This window comes from Geospiza fortis, unplaced genomic scaffold (genome assembly GCF_000277835.1).
Source record: "Geospiza fortis unplaced genomic scaffold, GeoFor_1.0 scaffold11, whole genome shotgun sequence".
NCBI lineage: Eukaryota > Metazoa > Chordata > Aves > Passeriformes > Thraupidae > Geospiza > Geospiza fortis.
Window position 1 is genome coordinate 1,728,134 of NW_005054304.1, and position 23,283 is coordinate 1,751,416.

A 23,283-nucleotide genomic window follows, 5' to 3' on the forward strand; every position below is an offset into this window, starting at 1 on the left:
AATTTTAAATGGCACATATGATCAGCTCTGATGCAACACTGATACTGCAGAAATTTAATGACTTATCACCAATGGTGACTTACTGTGGTTTTACTTATGGGTAGAGATGAAAGTAATGAAAAATCTGTTTGTGTGTATTTCTATGTGCATAATCATTCTATATCTATGTGCTAAATGAATTTATCATGCACCTTTGACAGCCTCACCTTCTTCCTGCTTGCTAATCTGCCTCCCTGAGGACCTGTGCTAACATTCTGTGCTACCAAGCAGCTTCAATCAGCATTTATTTTTCTCCTTCAGTCAGCCTACCAAAAAATATCTCCTCTTTTCTCCACCAAATTCATGGTTAGAACTCAAATAAATTTCTGATGTGGACAATTTACAGTATTTTTAGGCAGGCACAGCACCTCAGACTGAGTATCTTTTTATCAGGCAGGTATTAAACTGGATTTCTTGGTTTCAAAAATGATGATTTTAGCTTTTTCCTCTTGATATGATTCGGGTTTGGGTCTTTAAATCTTGACAGTTGTAGCAGAAGTAGTATTTTTATTTGCAAACCTAAACCAAAGAGAAGCTGCTGTATATTGTGAGAGCTGCAAGTTATTGGGGCTTTTAGGTATCATATGGAAATAATAGCAAGTGCTTAAACCTTGGCAATTTCCCCACGCAGATAGTGCTGAGCCTGTACCACATCAGCAATGAGAGGCCTATGATGCATGTGTTCCTGAGGTATCTCCACAGATATATACATGGGTATTGGTGACCTAACTCATCAAAGAGGCCACACACAGAACAATGGTGGAAGGCACTGAGGAGTGGAGGGGTGTAGGTTAATGCAGAATTTCCTTAGGTCTCCTAAATGGCTCCGACTGGCACCTTTATTTTTATAGGCAGTCAGGTTATATATATTACAAGAAGGAAGTACTCGTCTAGGAAGGAAAACTACTTGATTAAAACCATATTCCACCTTTTTTTTTTCTAACTGAAAACGTAGAACTTTTACATCCTCTTATACTGCTGTGAACAATTTTTTCCTGCCATTCTTTCTGCCTATGGGAATAAAGGAAGTAAAGTATTTTGAAAGGATCTGACTGCCATAATAGAAAATTTTAAACTAAAATGCAAACCATGGGCCACATGCTACCTTTTGGCAGATAAACCCTGGGGAGTGCAAAGCTTGCATAATTCAAAGGCAAATCTCCGGGGGAGGGGAGTAGATCAAGAGAGAGGGGTTTGAGTCGCAGCCAGTGGGGGAAGGGAGCTGCAGCCAGGAGAAGCAGGGCAAGGGATCCAGTATCCCTGCTGGCATATTGGTGTACTGCTCATTCTGCAGAGACCATTCTTCCTCCTCCTCTTCCCCTCCAAGCATTTTGGTAGTGCTGTCGTTGACTCTGCTCCTTGTGTGTTTTGCTGAAGGAGGTGACTGCTGCAGAGGGAAGTTGCTGTTCAGTGGGCAAGCAGTAAATATCCTGGGGAGAAACACTGCATTTGCCAGCAGAGCTCTGCTGTGTCACTGCCTTCTGTTGACTTGCTCTTGAGCATCATGATTTGATCTGTGGAACTCCCAATCACAAGATCTGCTGTGGAAGGACTCTTTTTTTGCCTGGATGGAAGGGGCAAGGAGTCATTTAGCACAGACAAATGTCATCCAGCTGTTCTGGAGAGAATTCACAGCACCTTCTTATCACAAATTCTGCTCTCTTTTTGCCATAGCTGTCCAAGAATGGAGTAAAAAAAAAAGTAGAATTAGATCTAAGTCACTCAGACAAGTGACTGATTAGGAGCTGAAGCACAATCCATACAGAATAATTTGTATCTAGGGCTGATTGGTGGGTATTTTCATCAGTGTTGGTCAGAAGAACAGAAATTCCTCTTGTCTCTGGCTTAGTGTAAGAAAGGACAACGTGAATGTGGGCTGCCCTCAGTTACTACTTAAAAGTACATTTCTCCACTGATATCCCTATGTAGTTAGTGTAAACACTGGATAAAAGCAAAGAAAAGAAACAAAGTTAGTAGCAGGAAGATGAAATATTATTTGGAGAATGCATCCTTGATTTGTACGGGAAGTACAAATTGTATTTGTATAGAGGATTTGTGCTTCCCTACCCTTCAAGAAGCACCCTGAATTTTATACCATGCTTATCAAAAAGCCACATTTGAAAAACAAAACAAAACCATCTGATATGATCTTTTAAGTCAGCAATTAAGGAAGACTAATAATTTTTAAATTAGCAATAATATCTCTAAAAATGTAAGAATAAGTCCCATTAAATAATAACATTGAGTGATTTGCTTTTAGCCTTTGATGGTTCTGTTGTTTTGTACTTCTTCCTCTGAAAAGAAGCTGCCTTTTTGTTACGTGAAGGTGTCTGTTTAACATTAGGAAGCAAGCTTTCTCCATTTTTTGGCACATTTCTTTCTATTGGTGATGTTTCATTTCCATATGAACTGAGGAGTTTCAAAAATTGTGAAGAATCACCTTCAACATAGCATTTGGCTTGGTATTTGAATGTGCCACTTCTGATTATATATGTAAAAAAGATAATTCTTTTATTTTCAGTTTTAAAGCATATGGGATAAATTATTTAATGGATAATAGCTTTTAAATGTTATTCAAGATTAATATCTTTGGGTAAGTTTTATGCATCTTAGGCCTATCTCTTATGAGCCTTACTTTATTTTTAAATATTTACGGTTTGAAAGACTTGTGTGCCCAAAAGAAGTTACAAGGATGTTTAGTTTACATGACCCCAGTTTCATGACAGCAGTAGCAGATCTGATATCTTATCCCAGAGAAAGCATTTTTGGCCTCTTCTTTAGGTCTGGTCATGGTGGGAGTTAATAACATATTTCAGCTCTAGCTTAGCTGGAGAACCCTGACAACAGTGAATCTTTCACAGAGTATAAACACAATTTGTATTTATAACATAGTTAACATTTACTAAATAGTTGGGAAAATGATCAGTCTGGATTTGGCAATGGTCTTTGTTGTGGCTGTGATGAGTTTTAAAATGTAGGGTAAAATGATTGTAAAAAAACTGTCGCAGAGCAGTAAATTTCCATGCGCTGTGTTTGGTAACAAATAACAAATTCACTCAGGCGACATTCAAAGTACCGTAGAAACCATCTTTGAATTGTCTCTGGCTGGAAGTGTGCTGCACAGATGGCATGTTTGGTGTTGTACAGCACAGGAACAGTGGGAAAAGCCAAATAAGTGTTTGACATTGGTCTCATTTTAACTGCAAATCTGTATTAAAATACCCCTGTATGGAAATGGAATTATGAAGGCTGTGTTTAAAGGATTGTAGAGTGATTTAATGGCTAAGGAGATGTGGACTTGGCAATGCATCCAAGCCCATGCCTTGGTCTGTTCCTGGGGCGGTACCCGTGGTAGGAGTGTGCAGCAGAGGCAGGGCCTCCTGTGAGGGCAGGTACCGCCGCTCAATGAAATCAGCTTGCCTGGGCATCGGGCCTTTCCCATGAAAGGGTGCAGTATGTCCCTCTGGTGAAAGGAGCATTAAATAACAGGAGCACCACTCCTGCCACCTGTTTGTATCAGTTACCTATTAGTTCTCACATCTCTGCTCACACTGTGACCTACTTGTGGTGTTGGAGTAAATGAGCAAAATGAGCATAAGCAAGAGCTTACTGCAATTATCCGGGAGGTGTGGCACTCCTGTGATTCCATTCAGCCTGGAGTTTGATGTGATGAATGGGGATTTATTGCCCTTTGTCTTAGCTTACATATTTACTACAATGCTTACAAACAGACATGAAAAATATTCAGCTGGGTTCTGATCCAGAAAAATATTTGACCTTGTTCTTCTCTTTTAGTCTTCATTACAGGGTAGATTGTAATTTTACCTGCTGATTCTGCTTCTTTGTGCAGCAGAAAAAGAGACATTTTAGAGTTAATTAAATTAGGACTGGGATGCTCCATGTATAAGGATTTAAAAAAATGGCAAGAAGTAGTAAAATTTTTTGGAACGAGGTAACACATGTGAATTAGTTCTTCAGCTCTGAGTGCTTTTTTTCGCTCAGCCTTTGTTTGAAATTCAAGGGATAGAAATTTTCAGTGCAGTCAGTTCCCTCACCTCTTGCTTGACCTGTCTTGAGGATCTATAACAGCCAGAGACCTCCTGAGCTCCTTACATTTTCATTTGTGCCTGGCTGGTCAGTCTTAGCTGACATGTTTGTTGGCTAGCATTAAATAAGAAAGAATAATAGAAAGGTAAATAAGGTAGGGATAAAAGTGATATTCATAATGCTTCAAAAATAACTCCTTTTGGTATAAATTCTTTCTATTTTTAAACTACTTTTTCTTCTTCCATATGCGAAAAGGATGAGATATACTTGTATATAATAATTACAGTTATACACCAAGTCATTTAGCCTTGAAAGAAACATGGAAGTGAACAGGCTACAGGAATTTTTTGTGTCATCAACATGCTTTGATTATTTGCAGCCTCTTTATGCTGTCTGAATGGTCTCTGTACTGACTTTCATAGTAATTGGAAATGAAACATTTTTATTTGGAATATTTTCATTCTATGTGCTTGTTGCAGCCCAGGGTGTCTAACCTAGGCATCAGTGTTCCTACTGTGGCCATAGGTGTGTGTAGTGTTTACTTACCAAAATTTGTTATTTTAATTATTAGTTATATTTGATAAATAGCTACTGCTTGAGTGAGAATGCTTGTGGTCGTGCCGGAGGTGTTTTCCTCAAGCAAGCCTCAGTCCAAGTCTTTTCCAAAAGTCAAGTCTCAGTTAAATGCTACATTCTATTAAATAACAAAAATTTCATGTTTTTCAGTAGAAAACCCTGAGATAGCTTTGCACCCATAGTTTGGAAACAGCAAGTTTGATCTTGCAGGTAGTAGTTATGAGAGCTTAAATAAATGTATTTCATAGCTTAAGAAAAGGAATTGCTTATTTCTTTTTCACAATTGTTGCAGATTCTGACAGGTGATCAGAGAAGACAGTTTAAAGACCACTACATTTTGGATTTTGACATCTGTGTATTAACCTCCTCCAGATTGAAATGTTTTATTTTAATGACGCTTTTTTATTTAATAAATAGAGATGACATCAATGTTTAGGAAATTCTGTGGACTGTTAACAGATTGGAATTGATTGCTTTTTTCCAGAGGAAAGAGTTTAATATAAGAAAATTTGGGATTGTTTAGCTATTTAGAGAAGCAAATTAATAATGCCAGAAATTGAAGTTTGAGGGTGTTGTGCATGGCAGTGCCACTACTTTCTCTGTGATAATTATTGATTTGAAATTAAAGCACTGATTTGCTCTCTCGAAATCTTTAGCTGCCACAGAAAAGAGAAGTGGGAAGCAATTTTGGTTGTGGTGCTCAAATAAAACAGAAACTGTTGTATTTTAAAAAACTGATTCCAGAGCAGCTTAGGCTTTTGCTTGTATTGACTCCAGTTTTATTTGCAGGTCCTTAAATTGATCTTTACTCTCCTTTTAGACTCTTTTCCCTTTTTATTTTGTCAGTCTCTTTGAAGTAGTACCAGACCTGTTTTTGTAGTTCTAGTGCTTTTTATCTGCTTCTTTCCAGTAGCCAAAGATTTAGGTGTTTTGAATGAGCACATCAATGTTCCAGACAGAGATACTGTTTGAAATTATCCATGAACCCAGAGCCTCTGAACATTATTGAGTGACATTTGTTTCTGTTGGTTGTGTCTGCTCTGACTAACTGGTTTCTTTCAGATTGGCAGCTGGGATTACGCTGCAGTAGACGGACAGCTGCGTGAGCTGGAGATTGCAGCCAGGCCGGGCTGTGCCTCTGTTTAATATGCCTGGAATGTATATGTTCAGATTGGGGCAACTTGCACGGCCCTGAGGGGCTTCTATTTGTATTCTCACAAACTGTGATTACTTCCTGTTTTATTTTAATGAGTGCCATGTAATTGTCACACTGATTTGTCTGGACAAAAAGACTTCATTTTTTCTTTTTTCTCACAGAAAATTCCTTAATGTAGTTTAAGAGCTGGTTTAGTGTTTTTGTTTGTAAAGATATGGTGGAAGGCATCCTATGCAGTTCTCCTTTCTTCACTTTCTGATCTGAACAGGATAATGTATTATTCATATATTGATTCCAAACAGCTTGAGGAAAAAAAAGTAATCCTGTTTAGGGTAACCTCTTCCCATCCATATATCTGTAATATGGATTTTATAAACAACAAGTGGTTAGACCAGTAACCAATCTCCAGACAATTCTGGTATTTTCAGAAATCAGTTTTTTTCTGATATTTTCAGGCAGGAGGAGGTGAAACTGGGGGGTGATAAGAAGAAAATAAATATCTTAGGCAGCAGATATATTTCTTACAAGGAGGGTAAGAAGAAGGAAAAAAAATGCTGAATTTCTATTTGATGGCTTTAATTTCTCCATGTATCTGTAGTTTTTCTGTGTAATGAGGCCCACAGTTTTGTTACAGACCTTGCTAACACACAGGCAAAGGTTGTGCACTTTTTGCTCCATCCCAAGTTGCTCGTGTGCCCTAATAAGGCCTCTCTCTGCGGGCTGCTGACAGTATTTCTGCCCATGCTTTGGCTCTGGAGCCATAACCCTGAAGTGCTGGGCTTGGAGCTGTACCTGCGCTAGTGGGCAGCAACAAGAGCCTTCTGCATTCTGCTTGGTTAGCAGAGGGTACATCACAAACATTTTGCAGTCAGGTTTAATGAAACCTAGAGAACAATAGGTAACTCTTGGTCTTGTAGTGTGTTTTCCTTAGCCTTTCTTCTGCTCCATTCTCTTCCTTGCTATTTGTTAGATTTCAAAGCTAGCACACACAATTTTCTTAAATCAGTATATTAAGTGAATGGTGAAATGAGTAAACAAAATATGGAAGTGATTCAGAACAAAATATTTGATTTGTAAAGTCAAAACAAGAGAAATAATTTTCTGGTTTGACATGAAGAAACTAGACTGCTCATTTTATTTTTAAAATAGCAAATGTGAGTGTGTGAATTTATGATAGTAACATTTGAGTGCTGTATTTTTTCCTTGGGTCAAGTGTAGTGCAATATCCCCAGGGCAGGTGTACAGTCAGCCAGCATATACATTGCCTCTGTTAGAAAAGCATTTTGCCCATTTTTCACAATCTTGGTCTAATGGGGATTGTTAGGAAACAAGGGAGATGGTACTACAAAGAGCTTCTCTTTACAATCTTGTGCCTCTTTTCAGCAATTTTATGTATTGTTATGAATTGTGCTTGCTCTCTGGCTAGTGTTATCTGTATTCCTGGAGTCCTAGAGGAATTTAAATAAGAATATTCCTGTAGGAGTGTAAGTGGCTCTCTCTGATCAGAAGGGGTTTTCTGATCACTTGTTACCAGAGCTGGATTTTAATCATTGTCTGTGGGGAAAGGAGCTCCTTGGTTGGCCGCTGAGCCATTCAACTTCCCTGTCAAACAGTCTGTGTTCTCTGATGCTCTAAAGCAACATCTGGGTGGAGGGAAAGGGAAAGCAAGTAATCATAATTGCATATCACTCAAGCCAATAGAAATCACTGAGGAACATGTGTGTAAACCTCTTTGAATATTGAAAAGTGAGGTAGGAGCGGCAGAGAGCCAAAATAATTACTTTTGCAAGGGCTGTTATTTTCTGGACGTAATACTGGGCAGAAAGATGGAGGATGAACCCAAAACGTTTTCTGTCCCTGACGTGTGTGCTGAAAGAATATATATTACAATGCATCCTGTTATTTCACCTGGGGTTTCAAATGTTTGGCAACTAAATCATAGAGATTTGGGAAGTAACTGGGAATACTTTGGTGCAGAACTGTAATGGAGCTGAGAGCAGCCTCTTTGTAACAAATGAGGAGGTTGTAGCTTGTTGTACCCTCAGACCAAGGCATGCATTTTAACATGGGTGTGCTGTGCCCCTGGACTCCTCAATTTGGTGTTTTGTGTCTGAGGAGGCATGATGAAAGCAACTCTGAGCTAGTCCCTTTAAAGGTATTTAAATCTGGAGTTAAATGGTGTATGTCTTGCCTTTTAACTGTTATGGGCCTTCATTTGAGAATTTGAGTTCAAAACTGGAAACCGTTTCATTCTTTCTCTGTGACACTCACTGCAGCTCCCCCTCCACCGCCCTCCCTCATATTTAATTTTATAGTTCTTTCAGACATAAACATGAAAAAAAAGCAATTTTGACTTAGTTTCTGAGTGTTGCTGCAAAGAAAAGTAACAAACATCTGTTTTTACCTTAACTGCATCCATATGTTCAACCTCCCCATCACCCTCCTTCCCAAAAAATTTACAGCCGTATTTGATGGGTACTGCATATTGTTGAATTAACTTTCTTCACAGTTAGATGAGAGGGTAAGTTCAGAGACTGGAAATAGCCATACTAAACAGTGGCCAGGAACTACATTATAGCTAAGCCAAGTTTTCAAGTTCTTTACTTTCCTTCTTTCAATTTGCTTCCCTATTCTCCTTTTCCCCTTCCCATACCCCAAGGGAAGAGGAGATGACCTAGGAGGCTTTTTAGGAATGGGTAAAATAAGATAAATGTTAACTTAGGAAATTTGCCTATGGCTTTCATGCTTCTAAATTAATTAACATTCAAAATACAGTGTTACATAAGTATGTGTTTGGGATGCATACTGTGTGAATTATTGTAAAGGGTTGCTTACCTTGTTTCGTTTTATTGCTTCTTGTTGTAGCATCTGGAACAATTCTGGCCTTACCAAAATTTTGGGTTTGTAGGTGATTAACAGGAAAAAGGCTGTATTACTTAGGTATTTGAGAAACACTGAAATAAAATGTGGAATGACACTATGTTTTATTTTGTGGCACACATCTTGCTTTCAGTGATAAGAGTTTGTCTTGTAAGCTTTGTCTTTGTAAGCTAAAAATGTCTTTCAAGCAAAGGTTATGTATGTCTTACCAGTTATATAGTGTCCTTAATAGATGTGAAACTGGTTGTGCAAATTTCCCAAATGTTTCTACCTACAGTCATGTAAATGGCTGCATGCTCCAGAGGAATCCAGCAGTGTGAGAACACATGCCCTTCCTCTACTGCTGGAGGAGCTGTCTCTTAGTAATACTGACATGCTGGTAATAATTATTTTCAAGAAAGCTCAGTTAGAGACTGGGCTATAACTCACTAGAAAGGAAGTGGATGGTGACTTTCTGACTGATGGGCATTTTACTGTATTTTCTCAGGTGAATGGTAGGTAGGTTCTTGTCTTCAAAGGAGATACTGATTATATCTCTGAGAAAAAGATTCCCTGGTCCTACCTGATTTTCTTTGACAAGTTGAACAAAAGTCTGAGTGGCATCTGGTGCCTCTTTCTGCTGTTACATAAATTGAGAGATGGGGATTGATTCCAGCTCCACCATCACATTTCTGCTGACAGAGGGAGGTCATCTTGCATCCTTCTGTATGTGATCCTTCTGACTGAGACCTCAGAATGTGGAGCTGACATCTGGATTGACTTTGAATACAATCTGGGAAAAGGAAGGAACCATTTGGGCTTGCTAGTACACTCTCTTGGTCATTATTACAAAATGTGGAAACTAAAAAGAGAAACCTTTACTTTTTTTTTCACGGTAACCAGAAAGAATGCAGAAGATTTTTTTCTGAAGTCTAGCCACTATGTCTAGACATATTTGTCCAAGTGTTGTTGCCTTTACTCAACAGTTCTTCAAATTTCTTTTGGATTTCTGAAGACACCAGTAGAGACGGCAAACTCAAGCTAGATCATAAACAGTGTCTGTTAAGACTGAAAATGGAGAATTTGTGATCCTCTGAGGCAGGGTTTGGCAAAACCATTGCTCCACTGGTCAGCAGCTTCACCAGGTCTGACAGACACTATGTGAAAACAGACAGTGCCTCTTGACTGGCGGGTTGAGTGCAGTATTTTATGCTTGATCTGCATCTATTTGAGCTCTTGTAATGATGAAAGTATTGAAATACTGTGCATCAGTATGTGGTATCTTGTGTTTCTTCTTATCGTTTTCCCTCACTGTTAGCACCATCTAAGTATATAGTTTCCAGAGGTAGTATTGGGCATTCAAAGACATACCAGATTTCAAGGTTGAGATAAAAATTATGACTCTATTTAAAATGCTGAACCATGAGCATTTGGGAACAAAAGTTTCTGTATTGATCATAAGTCAATATTCAAGGAAATTAATAAATCTAAAGCTCAATATTTCCTTGCTTTATCTTTCCTCAGTTCTAAAAGAAAGGCATGGGAGTTGTGTTTCAAGAATATTTTATCCTGTATTCTTCTGGTTCTACCCTCAACGCAGGGCAGAATTCCCATTTGCTGGTAAAAATATGCTGCTTAATCTGCAAATAAGTTTGGGCACATCTTTTTAAAATCTGGATGTTTTGAAAGAAACAGCATTTTATGGAGAGGGTAGGGCTGCTGACCAGTTCATTTATTAATGCCTCATGTCTTTAGAGACCTCAAAGTTTTCGTGATTCCCTTGATATCTTGAGTCACAAACCCCCAGATTTGAATTTTAATGTAGCTTACTCATCAGCAGGAAGGAGACTCATGTAGTCTTACTGGGCTTTAGTATTTAATGAGTCTGATACTGCTGTTCCTCAAAAAGTGCTCACTGCATCACACTGTATGTGTGTGTCAGATTTCAGCCAGCTTTTTGATAACTTATTCACCAGTTCTTTGAAGATTATGGTCCTTTGCAGAGTGGGCAAGAGTGTTAGAATCTGTTCACAGACTAATTTCGACTCCTGCTCTGGTGAGTTCGGATATTTCAAAAGCTCTGCCAAATATAATAAAGTCAAGTGTTTTGGATGGCATGTTTACTGTCAAGAGGATGATTATTTTAAGGTCTCAGGTGCATTCTATTTTGGCTTGTTATTTTTGTAACAGGAGAATGTCCTACTAAAGGTCTTTATAATTATATAAAAATAGTTTGTAAGAGTAAGGTCAGCATTGGTGTTATTCCATTGTCTCAAAAATTTTAAGCAGTGTCTAAAATAGACCAGGAAATGTAAGTGTAAAGGAGTATTGAGGAAGATTGAACCATGAAAAAGAAGAATTAGGGGAAAATACTTGAGGCATCAGCCCATGTACAGCATGCTAGTCCACAGCAAAGGCAAGGTGATTAGTTAAGGTCACAATGAAAGAGATATAAACTAAGCTGAATGATTTGAGATTTTCTGTACTATCAGCCTGTTTCTGTGCATGGTGCAGGGGGCCAACATGACAAGAAGTAACTTGTTGAATTTTGGCTGCTTGATGTTATCTTTAAACTAGTGGGCCAAGAGGTGGCGGCATGGAAAATTAGCTGGACATGCCTAGGGCAAGAAGTGTAAGTTCACAGGTTTCAGCAGAATTATTTTAAGGAAATCACTAAGCATAATATTTTCATGTGAAATGAAAATGAAGGAAGTACTAAAGCATGTGGCTGAAATTACAGATAAACTTTAAAAACCCCCTTGCCTTCATGTTCTCCTGTAGTTTTGCTGTTGGTAGTTTAATGCATCCTAACATTCTCTGCTCTTCTTTAATAAACCTGGAAGTAAGAATAAAAGCTCGGTATTGTTTTCCTTCTAGTTACTGCTGTGAAATGAAGCAATGGAGTTTAATGTACAACACTTAATGCCTGCAGAAACTTTTTCGAAGTTAACTTTTGGTTTTGAGTTATGATACAAACAGGATAAGCCAGTGTTAGAAAGGAAAAATGGAGCCAATATAGAGGGTTTCTGATTATAATAGCTTGTTTCTGTTTAATATCATTGAGCAGGATGAGGTTTTGCAGAGTTTCTCATGGAAATAGCATCCACAGTACTAAAATGATTACCTCATTCTTAGTACCAGTGCCAAGCACTTAGCCCCACAGTGAACACACGGGGTTGATTTTCAACATGAAACAAGCCAGAAGTGTGGAATGACATTTTCAGGTGACAGTTATGGTTCTATTGCCTGTAATTAGCACCTCTTAACATGCAAACCTGCCTGTGCCTTTTCCAGGCTGTGGAAGCTCAAATACGAAGTTTTGGACAGACCCCTTCCCAACTGCTCATAGAACCACATCCTCCGAGAAGTTCTGCCATGCAGGTGGTAAGTGCCATGTTAACTCTTTGTGACCTGCCATTGTGCTCGCTTCCTTTGCTACCTTACCTTTGCAGAACTGGACACTTGCACTTTGCTTTTATGTGGTTGTGGAATTATGTTATTAAAACCAGCAGATGAGTTACGATTTGGTAGGAGTTGCATGCAGTGCTTAACTATTTCTTTTATTTGTTGCAGAAAGGATTGCATTGATTTCTAGTGTAGCGCTTTTTTTGTCAGTGTAATCTAAGAATACTTCATCTGTTGATTTTGTTAATACCATACCTGTACAGGTGAGAGCCAGTCATCGTGGAGACAATTTAGTTAATCTTTGGCAGATTCCCCAAGAAGCATGGATTTAGGAGGTGGAACTTCCTTGTCTTTTCCCACAGGCATAGGTTTTCCCCTAAAACCAGGATTACTAGGAATTCATGAGCTGAAACTTACATAGCAAAGAATGTGACTAAATGTGTTTTGCAGTAAAGCTAGGGTGATAAAATCCAGGCAGTGAGCATTAACATGCTTTCCCTTTTACCTCTACTTGTGTCTAATATAATTTTATTTTACAAACTATTATTACATTACTGATCACTTTTCATATCATGTTGTGTGCAGTCCTTGTGTTTAAAATATCATTTGTGTTGTCGTAGGTCCAGAACTAAAGATGTTAAGTGATATTCTGACAAGTGGAGCAAATGGTCTGCTAATTCCCAAGGTTTTCAAAAGGTTACGTTCCCTTATTGTTAGAGTGGACATTTCACACTGCAATACAAAAAAAACCCAAAAACCGTAAACATGTCATAGAGGACATGCAAGAAGAAAATATGTCCTACTCAAGCAGACTAAGGTTATTAATTTAAAAACATATCTGAAGTGCAGAAGGTTTTAAAAGATTACAGAGAAACATGAAATGTTTCCAAAGTAGCTTACAAACCTCGTGATGCAGGAGTCTCAGAAGTGTAAACTTCCTGGATAAACTGATCTACTGGCCTTTCTCAAATGCATCACATGTTGTTCCTGAGAGTTGCTCAGCTGCCTGTGCCCCATGCCCAGGTCCCAGGCCAGCAGACACTGCAGGGACTTGTGTGTGTGTTTCAGAAGAGCCCTGCTAACAGGGATTTTGGGGAGTCCCGGTACTCCCCTTCATGCAGCCACTTGCCATATGTCTGTCTGTCTGTCATGGTGCCATGCACTGAGTGCTCACTCTAATTTAAAGGGATTTGTTTCAGGAAGAGGAGCAACTTGAGAAGTTGATTACTGACGTATTAGTCAGAGCCATTGTTATATAAATAAATTTGATACCAGAAAGCAGTTTGTGTGGTTTTATCATAATATTTTTCATGATGCTGAATTAGTGAAGATTTAGTATGTAATAGAAGAAGTTAAAATCTAAGAAGTTAGCTGTTTCTAACTCCTGTGGTTTTTTGGGCTGGGGTATACCCACTAAAAAAAGCCCTTAGTTCTTCACTTGCTGGATATTAATACATGTTTTCATAATAGCACTATATTAAGTGGTTTTAAAAGTATTCCTGGAGCTGAAATACAGTAGGGATATTTTTCCTGTCATAATTTTGAATTATTTCTAGTTGCATTATTTACTGAGTTTTGTTTTCGTGTGCGTGTGTGCATGAATACAGCTGAATTGGAAGGTACCACGTGCTGTGTTAAGTGCACAAGCCATAATATACACCAGGTGTAGTAATTAGCAGTCACATGAAGGCTGCCTATTTGTCTGGTTTTGCTGCTGTTGCTGTATCCCCTTGTGTTTTCAACCATCAGATAGCTGGATTTAATTGAGGCCACATCAGATGAGGCATTACTGACACCTTTAATTGAATGAGCATCCAGGGAGGATTAACTCATAATATTGATTGGCTTTTAGCCACTTGCTCAGAAGGGTGTCTGGGTAGCTTATTAGTTGCTTTTATTTACACCTTTATGCAAGACTGTAAATAGGAATTCATAAGGCAATATGTTTTTCTAAGTACTCTTAATAACTTTTTTAAAAGGAGTGATAATAAAAATGCAAATGTATTTAATTTTTTTATTAGTTCTGTATAAATATACATTAAATGTATGCACTTACATACACATATATGTAATGAAATATTGCAGGTGGAGAATAGCCAAGGACACTTCATTAGTATTCCAATTTGGTTATTAGAAAATTAAAAATACTTGAGCAATGCAGCTACTGGTGACCATGATGATTGTACCTCTGCATTTCAATGGGGTTCTCTTTTTTTCAGATGTACCACACAGTGATAAACCCATCAGATATTGCTTTTTCTCCTCACGTTTGATATCCAGATCCTCAATATTTTGTTTTGATGTTTGCAGTATTCTTAGAGAACTTAGTTACAAAGTTAATAAACTTTCCAACTTACTAAACTGAAAAAACCAAAAACCTAAAAAATTATGTTGAAAATGAAAGTCTGGATTCATTCCCTTCCTTTAGCATTTCTGGAAACAATGCAGGATAGTGTCTGTAATCACGTCCACTTTGTATTCTTTACAACCGCATTTGATTATTTTTGTCTTTTGAAACACATTTGCAGTGAAGTCTTCTACTTTGCATTTATAAATCTTACTTTTGTAATATACACAGAACATCTATCTAGTGTATGTGTGTATCTGTTTATTTTAACGTTCTTTCATGTTCTCATCTGACTTGTAAAGAATTGCAGTCTGCCAATTTAATGCAACTCGAGACAATCTCTGGGAGCAGGAATTTCTTTTGCTCACTATTTTTTGTGTTTCCCTCCTGGTTTGGCATTACTTTCCTTGACATGCTCTCTCTGCAGATATGAAGGAAAATTCTTTTGGCAGAGATAGGCAATTGAAAACTTTTAGTTTAATCTGCTGTGATCCATAGCAAAGTGTATATACAGTCGCCTTGTGTTCAACAAAGCCCCAAGATTAATAGGGTGCAGGCAAGGTTTTCTGCCTAAAATGTTATTTCCACAAGCTTTTCCACTTATTGCATTTGCTTTTCTACTGCAGCTTCTATCAGATCTCATGGTTTTTAATTCAATCTTCCTTTTCTTGTCCTGTCTCTTCTCCTCCCCGTGTTCTCTTTTCCTGTGTATTTGGGTTCTTGTTGTGTGCACTCAACAGTATCTCCTCCTGCAGAGCCCCTTGATGTTCACAGAGCAAGCCCAGCAGGATGTTATCATGGTCCTCAAGTTCCCATCCAACTCCCCGGTCACTCACGTGGCTGCCAACACCCAGCCTGGCCTGGCCACTCCCGCTGTGATCACGGTCACTGCCAACAGGCTCTTTGCTGTGAACAAGTGGCACAGCCTCCCTGGTAAGTACATTAAAGCAAGAAGCCTAAGAAACCCCTGCCATCCAGCAGCACTTCTCTTGTCTGGTCACAATTTGCTGCAGAACTGTTGTGGGTTTAAAGTGCAAAAAGCAAATCCAGTTCACTGGCACAGCAGGCTCTTCACATATGGGCTTAGTTTCTCCATGGAAAGGTAATCTGAGCTATTGCAGCAAGATATGTAGCACACCAAAGGTTTGTAAAACCAATATGTTTCTTTCCAGGCCATCAGGCACCATGCAAGAAGACAAGAACAGTCTATCACTATTTAGTCACAATAAAGGCACACTCTTCCTCTTGTTCTGTCTGTTGAGAGCCTTAACATCGTGTCAAAGGCAATTTTAAAGCATGTAGAACTTGCCTGAAATCTTCTCTGCCAGTTTTTTCTTGATTAAAAACTCGATATTCTGCTCTTAAAGGCACCCCGTGAGGATTAGAAAATAAAATATATGGGAAGTCTTATCTTAAACATCCCAAAGTTACTTATGTAGGTGCTTATGTATTCTCACTATGAAAGGAAAACAAAATAGCCATTTGCACAGCAACGAATAAAATTAATTTTCCTTTAAAAGTGTGCTGTACTTGAGAATATAATTCTGCTTTTAATTCTGATATTCTCCAATCTTAAAGACATCCATCCTCCTTTCCTTGGCTATGACAGTCTTAGGCCCAAGCTGTCAAAGGAAGTTTATTTTGGTGCAGTGCAGTATATTTGGTCAAAGGCTTTTTAAGAAAGGGGGGAAAAATGACCTTCCACTAAAATAACTTAAATAGAAGATACTCGCATCAGAAAAACACTTACATGGTTGAAATTCCTGCTAAGAAATCTTGACCCATGGTCCTTGATTCCTTTTTGAAAAAAGCCAGATGACTCCCACACTTTTTTCCTAATTCTTACAAATTACCTCTCAAATAGAAACATCTATGTATTATTTCACCCGCCCGAGAAACACTTCAAGAGAAAGGTGGGAAGGAAGGGGGGAAGGGAGACTTGTCTAAGATAACAAGTTGCAAGCAGGAGCTATTTACAGGGCTCCCAAGATTTCTTTGAAAGGAGGATGGCGGTATCCTCTCATAGCTTGGATGTGTGACAGTGGGCATATAATAGTCAAAGCTTTTAAAAATGGCCTTTGTAAACATAGAACTCGTGGGAAGAAGAAAACTTTCAAAAGTGGTAGGAGTTGGTTTTGGTTTCAACAGAATTCTACTGGTTGATGATCTGTGAGCAAGCAACGAGTTTGGTGAGTGGAATAATAACTGGTTTGCATTGAACAGAGCTTTCAGATTTTTCAGGCTTTTCCCTCCCCTCTGAAAGGGAGAGCAGTAAGCTCTGCTTTTGAGTTGCTATTTTTTCATTTAGAGGCATTTTACACTTGTCTTGCCATTAGACAAACAGAAGCCAACCATAAATATTCAAGAAAAAATCACCTCACCCCACTTCTGTGAGAGCATACATCAGTTGCAGGCTGTTAATGGAGTACTGTGCTTGGGAAATCTGTCTGTGGACTCCTGAGCCTTTGCTATTGTTGACTTCCAATTTTATACCTAAATGGGATCTCCTAGGATGAGAGGGCAGGTATCATTACTGCTCCATATCCCCTGCTGTGGGCTTAGCATTGTCTTTGTTAATGAGGCATCATGATAAAAAAGTTAAGTTGCCAAGTGACCAGTTGTCGCTAATGTGTAATTAAAAAGCCCATTCCTGCCTTTGAATATGAATTTGGTGGCTTTGCTGACATCTAATGGCACTGGTAGCCAGCAGGATGCTCTTTTTTGTCACATAGATTTCCTGTTTTCTTCTATGTTGGTGTTTCATTGCGGTAGAACTTTGCATTTATTTACGAATCAGTTATTTAAGAAATCCTTGTATTGACACTAATTTTTATATTAAGCTGTTGATGGTAGGTAAAAAATCATACATGTAAGTATTTAGCCATTATTTCTTATTTCTCTTCGGAAAAAAAAAGGTTTCTTTTTACCCCTGCAGGAGAATTCAGTACATAAACATTTTAGTAGTATGTCAGGTGCCCAGATGAAATGTGGGTTGGCAGAATTAATATATTAACTTCTAGCAAATAAATGGGTTTTGGTGAAGGATGAATCCTTAAATACTGGCTGACTATGAGATGACTATGAGATTTTCCTCTCTGTATCACAACCTGACTTTTTTAAAAAAAGTCCTTTGTGCTTCAGTTGTCCAAAGCAGTCCTTTAAAAAGTAAAGAGGAAAATAGTATTTGCTACAGTCAGCAGATGGTTGTCACATTTTGTTTTCAGTCCTCTTTACCACTTAATTTTGTTTTGTTGCGACAGGAGAGGTTGCCAGTAAAGCATCTGCTAGAGCTTATGGCTCAGGACCAGAGCTGCTGCTGATGGCATACATTCAGAATAGCCCTAATCTAAAATAAATGTTTAATAAGCAGCCTGCAAAAGCACCTGGATTTTTTTTGTTTTTCATTCAATTGATGCAGAAGAATCTTGAATAGTTAAAAAAAAGGGTGTAGCTTTGATTTATAAAATATATGTGGCTTCATGTATGAAAAAAAAATTGCAAAGTTTTAAAATCTTCTTTCCTGAATTCCAGCTCATCAAGGTGCTGTACAAGACCAGCCTTACCAGCTGCCAGTGGAAATCGATCCTCTCATAGGTCTGTCACTTCCTTCTCTCTTTGCGATTCATTAAGCTCTGTATGGTGGCCCTGAAGTGTAGATTACGGTTGTTTTTCACTTGCTGGTTGCTGGGAATGGAATTTTCCTGATAAACCATTTGCATGCAAATTGGAATGCAATGAGCTGTGGCTATGCTGGTATTTCATCAACTCCCCCTCGTTGGTTTGCCTAATTTGAACAGGCCTAGGACGCGTGTCAGTGAAAATTAATATGGATGCTGTAATAATGTGTGATTGAGAATGTGCATGAAGTACTGTCAGGATAATATTGGATCTTTTCATCACTCAGACTTGTTGATGAGCAGGAGCGAGGTACGTTATGATGAATCGGTGCACTGGTAATGTGATGGAGCTCCTTTGCTGAGGAAATTTTCATAATAACAGTGGGGTTCTTAACTGCACCGTGTTGTGAAAAATAAAACCATGGTGCTAGGGTTCCATCATTAAAGGAGATCAATCCTTTCTTCATATACCTGCTGTTCAGGCTGAGGGGATTAATGTGTAATTGTAAAGCAGTTTCAAAGTTGAAATATATTGCCCACTCTGGTTTAGTGTTGAGATATTAGTATTCATTTTTCAAGGGTATTGCATCTTTTGATCAGCTTCACCAGTTAAATTTGTGTGTGTTTTTCTTTTATTAAAAAGGGGTGGACGAATGTCTCTCCTTTATTTAATGACTCAGTGTAGTAGATGCAATTCATGACTTTTTATTATAGAGGTTTATCAGTTTATATAGAGCTGATTTTTCAATTAGCAGGGTTAGAGTTTGGTCAGCTCTTTCATTACAGGCCCAACTTTGGGGAGTGCATGTTTGGAGTCTGTAGCATGGCAAATGGAACCTTAAACATGATGAGAAAAGGAAAACTCAAGTACCTAACACCAAAACACAAACTGGCTGTAGGATAGGAGCAAAGAAGACAGAATTCTGTGGCCCCCCAATTTTGTTGGACTTTGAGCTTAGTTTAAAAACCAGCTGTTTCAGTGTGATAAAATTGGAAAAGTGGTGTGGCCAATTATAGCAGCATGGAAAAATCAGAGCAAAGATGAGCTTGCCTGGATAGGTTAGAATGACAGGTCTGTCAGACAGTGAGAATTCATTTCAAAACTAATGTGCACATCCCAGTAGGAAGTGCAATATTTTTGTCTGTAGATCCAGACTCTTCCTGTGTAGCCATTTTGCTGGGTAAGCTCTAGGATTAGGAACAATGGGGGCATATGAAACCATTTTATAGATCAGATAAAATTAAAGTGTTTTTCCTGAGTTTCTGAAATCAGTCCTCATCTGAATAATGCAATAGTTATTATGAGGCAGACATGTGCTGTAACTCTCCTTTCCTTCCTGAAACAGATTTTATCCAAAAAATGTTTGGAGCAAGAAATTTGTGCTCTGCTTTAAAATCCGCTCTCAAGTAGATCTTAGAAGTGTAAATAAATATTGCAGCAAAAAATCCCAAATCACGTTGGTACAGAGACCTTTAAAGTTAATGTTCACATTCTGAAAAATGGTTTAATATTCTCTTCCTACAATAGATCTCAAATCATCCTTGTGATTACACTGGACATAGTTTAAAAGGTTTAAGGCTTTCTTTGTCATTGCTAAGTAGCATCACTGGGTGCAAGCAGGTAATTATGTAGGTAATATTAGAGGTTTTTAATTGTGGCTAGACACATTTACCTAGAAATGGCACCTAAGAGGACCACAAAATTACACTTTTATGGTTATAGCAGGAATCTTGTTGCTGTCTTAGTCATAAGGAGGGATTCCTGCCCTTCTCATTTTCCTGGTGCACAGGAAGACATAAAAGAGCAATGTCTGATATGACACAGACCCTAGACCTCTTTTTGAGGTGAAGTGTTTTGAAGGCATTATCCTCACTGAATTAGTTGATCTGCATGTCTTTTGAGGTTCTTTTGCTGCTATTTTGTCATACAGAGCAGTTCACTGTGCATTTATAACATGGTGCTGTTACTCTTTAAGTGGCCCCAAGATCAGTGAAGGCCACATTTGTGTTACCTGCAGAGAGCAAGTTGCAACACCTTGCTAAATTATTTGCTACCCATATGGACAAGACATTATCAACATTTTGAATATAGCAAAGGCATAAATAAATGAAAGATTTGATACAGAGTAAATGGAATAAGCCCAAGGCTTGGGGGGCAGCTGGCCTGTGAGAATGGAAAGGAGTCAAAGAACAAAGAGTGAAGGAGAGCGCTGGACCAGGACAGAGGTGGGTCTGGAAGACCACCTGGATGGAAGTAATGGTGCTCCGAGCAGTTGGCAGACAAACCCAGGAGAAATTACTTGCCTGGGATGTAAATCAGGTTCCCTCAGGAACAAAGCACACTGAAAGTTCTTCCTACAGTGTAGGATTTTCATGATATATGTGTGTGAGACCTATGTATGTGTGTATGTATATATATATCTATATATCTGCACACCTTATTAATTTAAGGACAAGATATAACATGACAAATGTGTTCACTAATTGATTCCTGTCCATTTAATGCATTCCCAATGCAAGAGTATCTCAGGAAATAAAACATTAAGTGATCAAAATATGGCAAATAATTTCTCCCAACCCTAAAGTTAATTGTGGAGATAACCTGGTTAATTTTTGTGCCTTGCTTAAAAAAATTCGAACAGTAGTGATATTTACTGAAATTTTTCTTTCTTCAAATGGCACTGCTTGCATTGAAATACAACTGATGTAAAATTTAAAATCATGATCCTTTGTGTGCTGCATTTGAACCACTATGCAGTTTTTAATTTCTTATACTTCAAGAAGGAGGGAAGGAATCTTATTACATTTCTGTGTACTGTTGCCTATGTTCAATCTTCCATTTATTTCTCAGCTGCATGTCACTTAAAAAGGGGATTTCTTCTATTTTAGAATATATACTACAGGGAATTAGCATTGTTCCTAGAAGTGTAATGAGAATTTAAAGTAGAATTAGAAAGAAAATGTCCCTGCTACAAAAAAAAGTAGCGGAAGTGAGGAGTCTATTTGGTGTGAACGTAAGTTTCTAAATTGTGCTTTTGTTCTGTGAAGGTGGATGCTAAAATGCTTGGTCTGTATGTTTTTCTGTTCAGCCAGCAATACAGGTATGCACAGGAGGCAAATCACTGACCTTTTAGACCAAAGCATTCAGGTGCATTCCCAGTGTTTTGTCATCACCTCTGACAATCGTTACATCTTGGTCTGTGGCTTCTGGGACAAGAGTTTCCGTGTTTACTCTACTGACTCAGGTAATGTATTTTTAAAATATGGAAACAGACTAAAAGATTTTTTCTGTTCATAATCAGCCTACTGTTTCAAATAAAGGAGGAGGGGTGGAGTGTGTATTTATTCCCCTATTAATAATGCTTGTCAAATCTCTCCTTGCCTACTGCTGCCATGTATTGTATGCTATCATTTTTGGGGAATGATGGCACATGTGAGAGAAGCTCTGGTTTAGACTGAGCTTCACACTTCAAGCTCACAGGGCAGGGATGCCTGCTCTTGCACTGTAGTTTTCACAGGTGAGAGTTTTTGTGAAGCCTGGCATATCAGGGGAGTTAATTATTCTTAAAGTATTTACATGAATTTAACTCCGGTTTTCAGTACTAGAGAACTGGGGTTTTTCACGAAATACAGGCAAGTACCATAGAATAAGAAGAGAAATTTTGAAATCTGGTGAAAGAATACTATGAAAGCCTCTGAAAGCCATGCCATACTGGAATTGATTTGGAGCCACTGAATTCTTTTATATAGCATAAACTGATCGATGTAATGGGCAGCAGTTAAATTAGTGTGTCCAAACCATTGAAGTCATGCATGTGTCATGCTAAATAGGAAAGAATCTTTCCATGTAAGAGCTACAGGAATTTAAAAGCCATGGAACCCCAGGAAAAACTAGGTATGGTTTTTTTCCTTTCATTATTTTATAATGGAAATAGCGACCTCACTGCAAGGTACTTCTTTGGGATTAATGACCCTGTTTGGTTAATGGGTGTGTGCCATCAAGCTTTCCAGTAGGTTATTAATCCCTAGGGAATATCCTGCATGTTTGTCATTGTTTCTTAAATATATTAGTTAACAGTGTTTTTCACACTTGGCAAACCAAAATGTCTGACAAAATAGACTGGTCTTTAATGAAAATCTTTAGATCTCGTGGTGTAGTTCAGTATTTCTGTCATTTTTACAATTTTAAAGCCTTAAGTATAAAGAAGAAATTCCATTTATGTAATATTGACTGCCCACAATTCATTATACAGACATCTTGTTAGACCCTTCTTAGGTTAATTTTCTCATTGATGAAAATAAATTTACATAGAACTGTGAATTTAAAGTGGATCTTCAGAAAGGATAGCTAGCAGTAATAAGTATTCAGTGTATATGCTTGATTTATATGAATAGAGAAATAATTCTATTATATCAAAGGATGTATTTTACTTTACACATATGGAAGGAACTTGTATGGTTTTGGTAGCCTTGCCCTGTATCATCCTGAACTACAAATATCTCTTTAAGTTATTTTCCCTGTGTATGGCAGATTCACCAGGCACCTTGTTACTACCATAACTAATCAGGGTATAAACCAAAATACCATTGTCAGAAAAATTTCAGATTTATTTCTTCTATTTGTCAATATAGCAGCTCTAGCTTAAATGAAGTGAATTCAGATGTAGTTTACTTTGCTTCAAATTGAAATGAGAATAAAGTAGGGAAATATTTTGAAATCAACAGAACATCAAGGGGAAAAGATGATGTGATCAGTAATGCATGAAAGCAAGTGATCACAGGTGTTGAATTCAATTATGTTTTAGCACTTGCACAAAAAAAAAAGGAACCATTTTCCTATCAGATCTTTGGTTGGTTTGTTTGTTTGTTTTTAATAGGAAATACTTTCAACTTAAATCATGGGTTATCAGCATAGCCAATATAGCAGAAGCACAATAAAACCTTCCTCCAGCAGTGGGAATGACTTCTAGACAGTGTTTTAGCTTCAGTACTGCAGACTTGAGTCTTATTTTTCTTTTAATTATTTGTAGTGCAGCTGTCAAATAAAACATTAACTAGAAAATTTGTTCTGTCAAAAAGGGATATCTGAGTGCAAATGAAAAAGTTTGAAATCACTGTGTAGAGAGAACAACTCATGTTAAAGAAAACAGGAAAGTTTGAGGAACTCTTATGAAATGAGTTTTTTTTTTTTAGCAATATAAAATAGCAAAATATTATTTCTTGTTTTGATGAAATTC

The 23,283-nt window shown here is 37.9% G+C and overlaps 1 protein-coding gene across 1 annotated transcript in view; it reads left to right on the forward strand.

Moving 5' to 3' along the window:
- LRBA (LPS responsive beige-like anchor protein) overlaps positions 1 to 23,283 on the forward strand; it is a 366,680-nt gene that overhangs the window by 313,703 nt on the left and 29,694 nt on the right. The window contains 4 exon segments of the mRNA XM_031066497.1: positions 11,972 to 12,061; positions 15,170 to 15,362; positions 17,961 to 18,023; positions 21,136 to 21,291. Coding sequence (XP_030922357.1) covers positions 11,972 to 12,061; positions 15,170 to 15,362; positions 17,961 to 18,023; positions 21,136 to 21,291 — 502 coding nt within the window.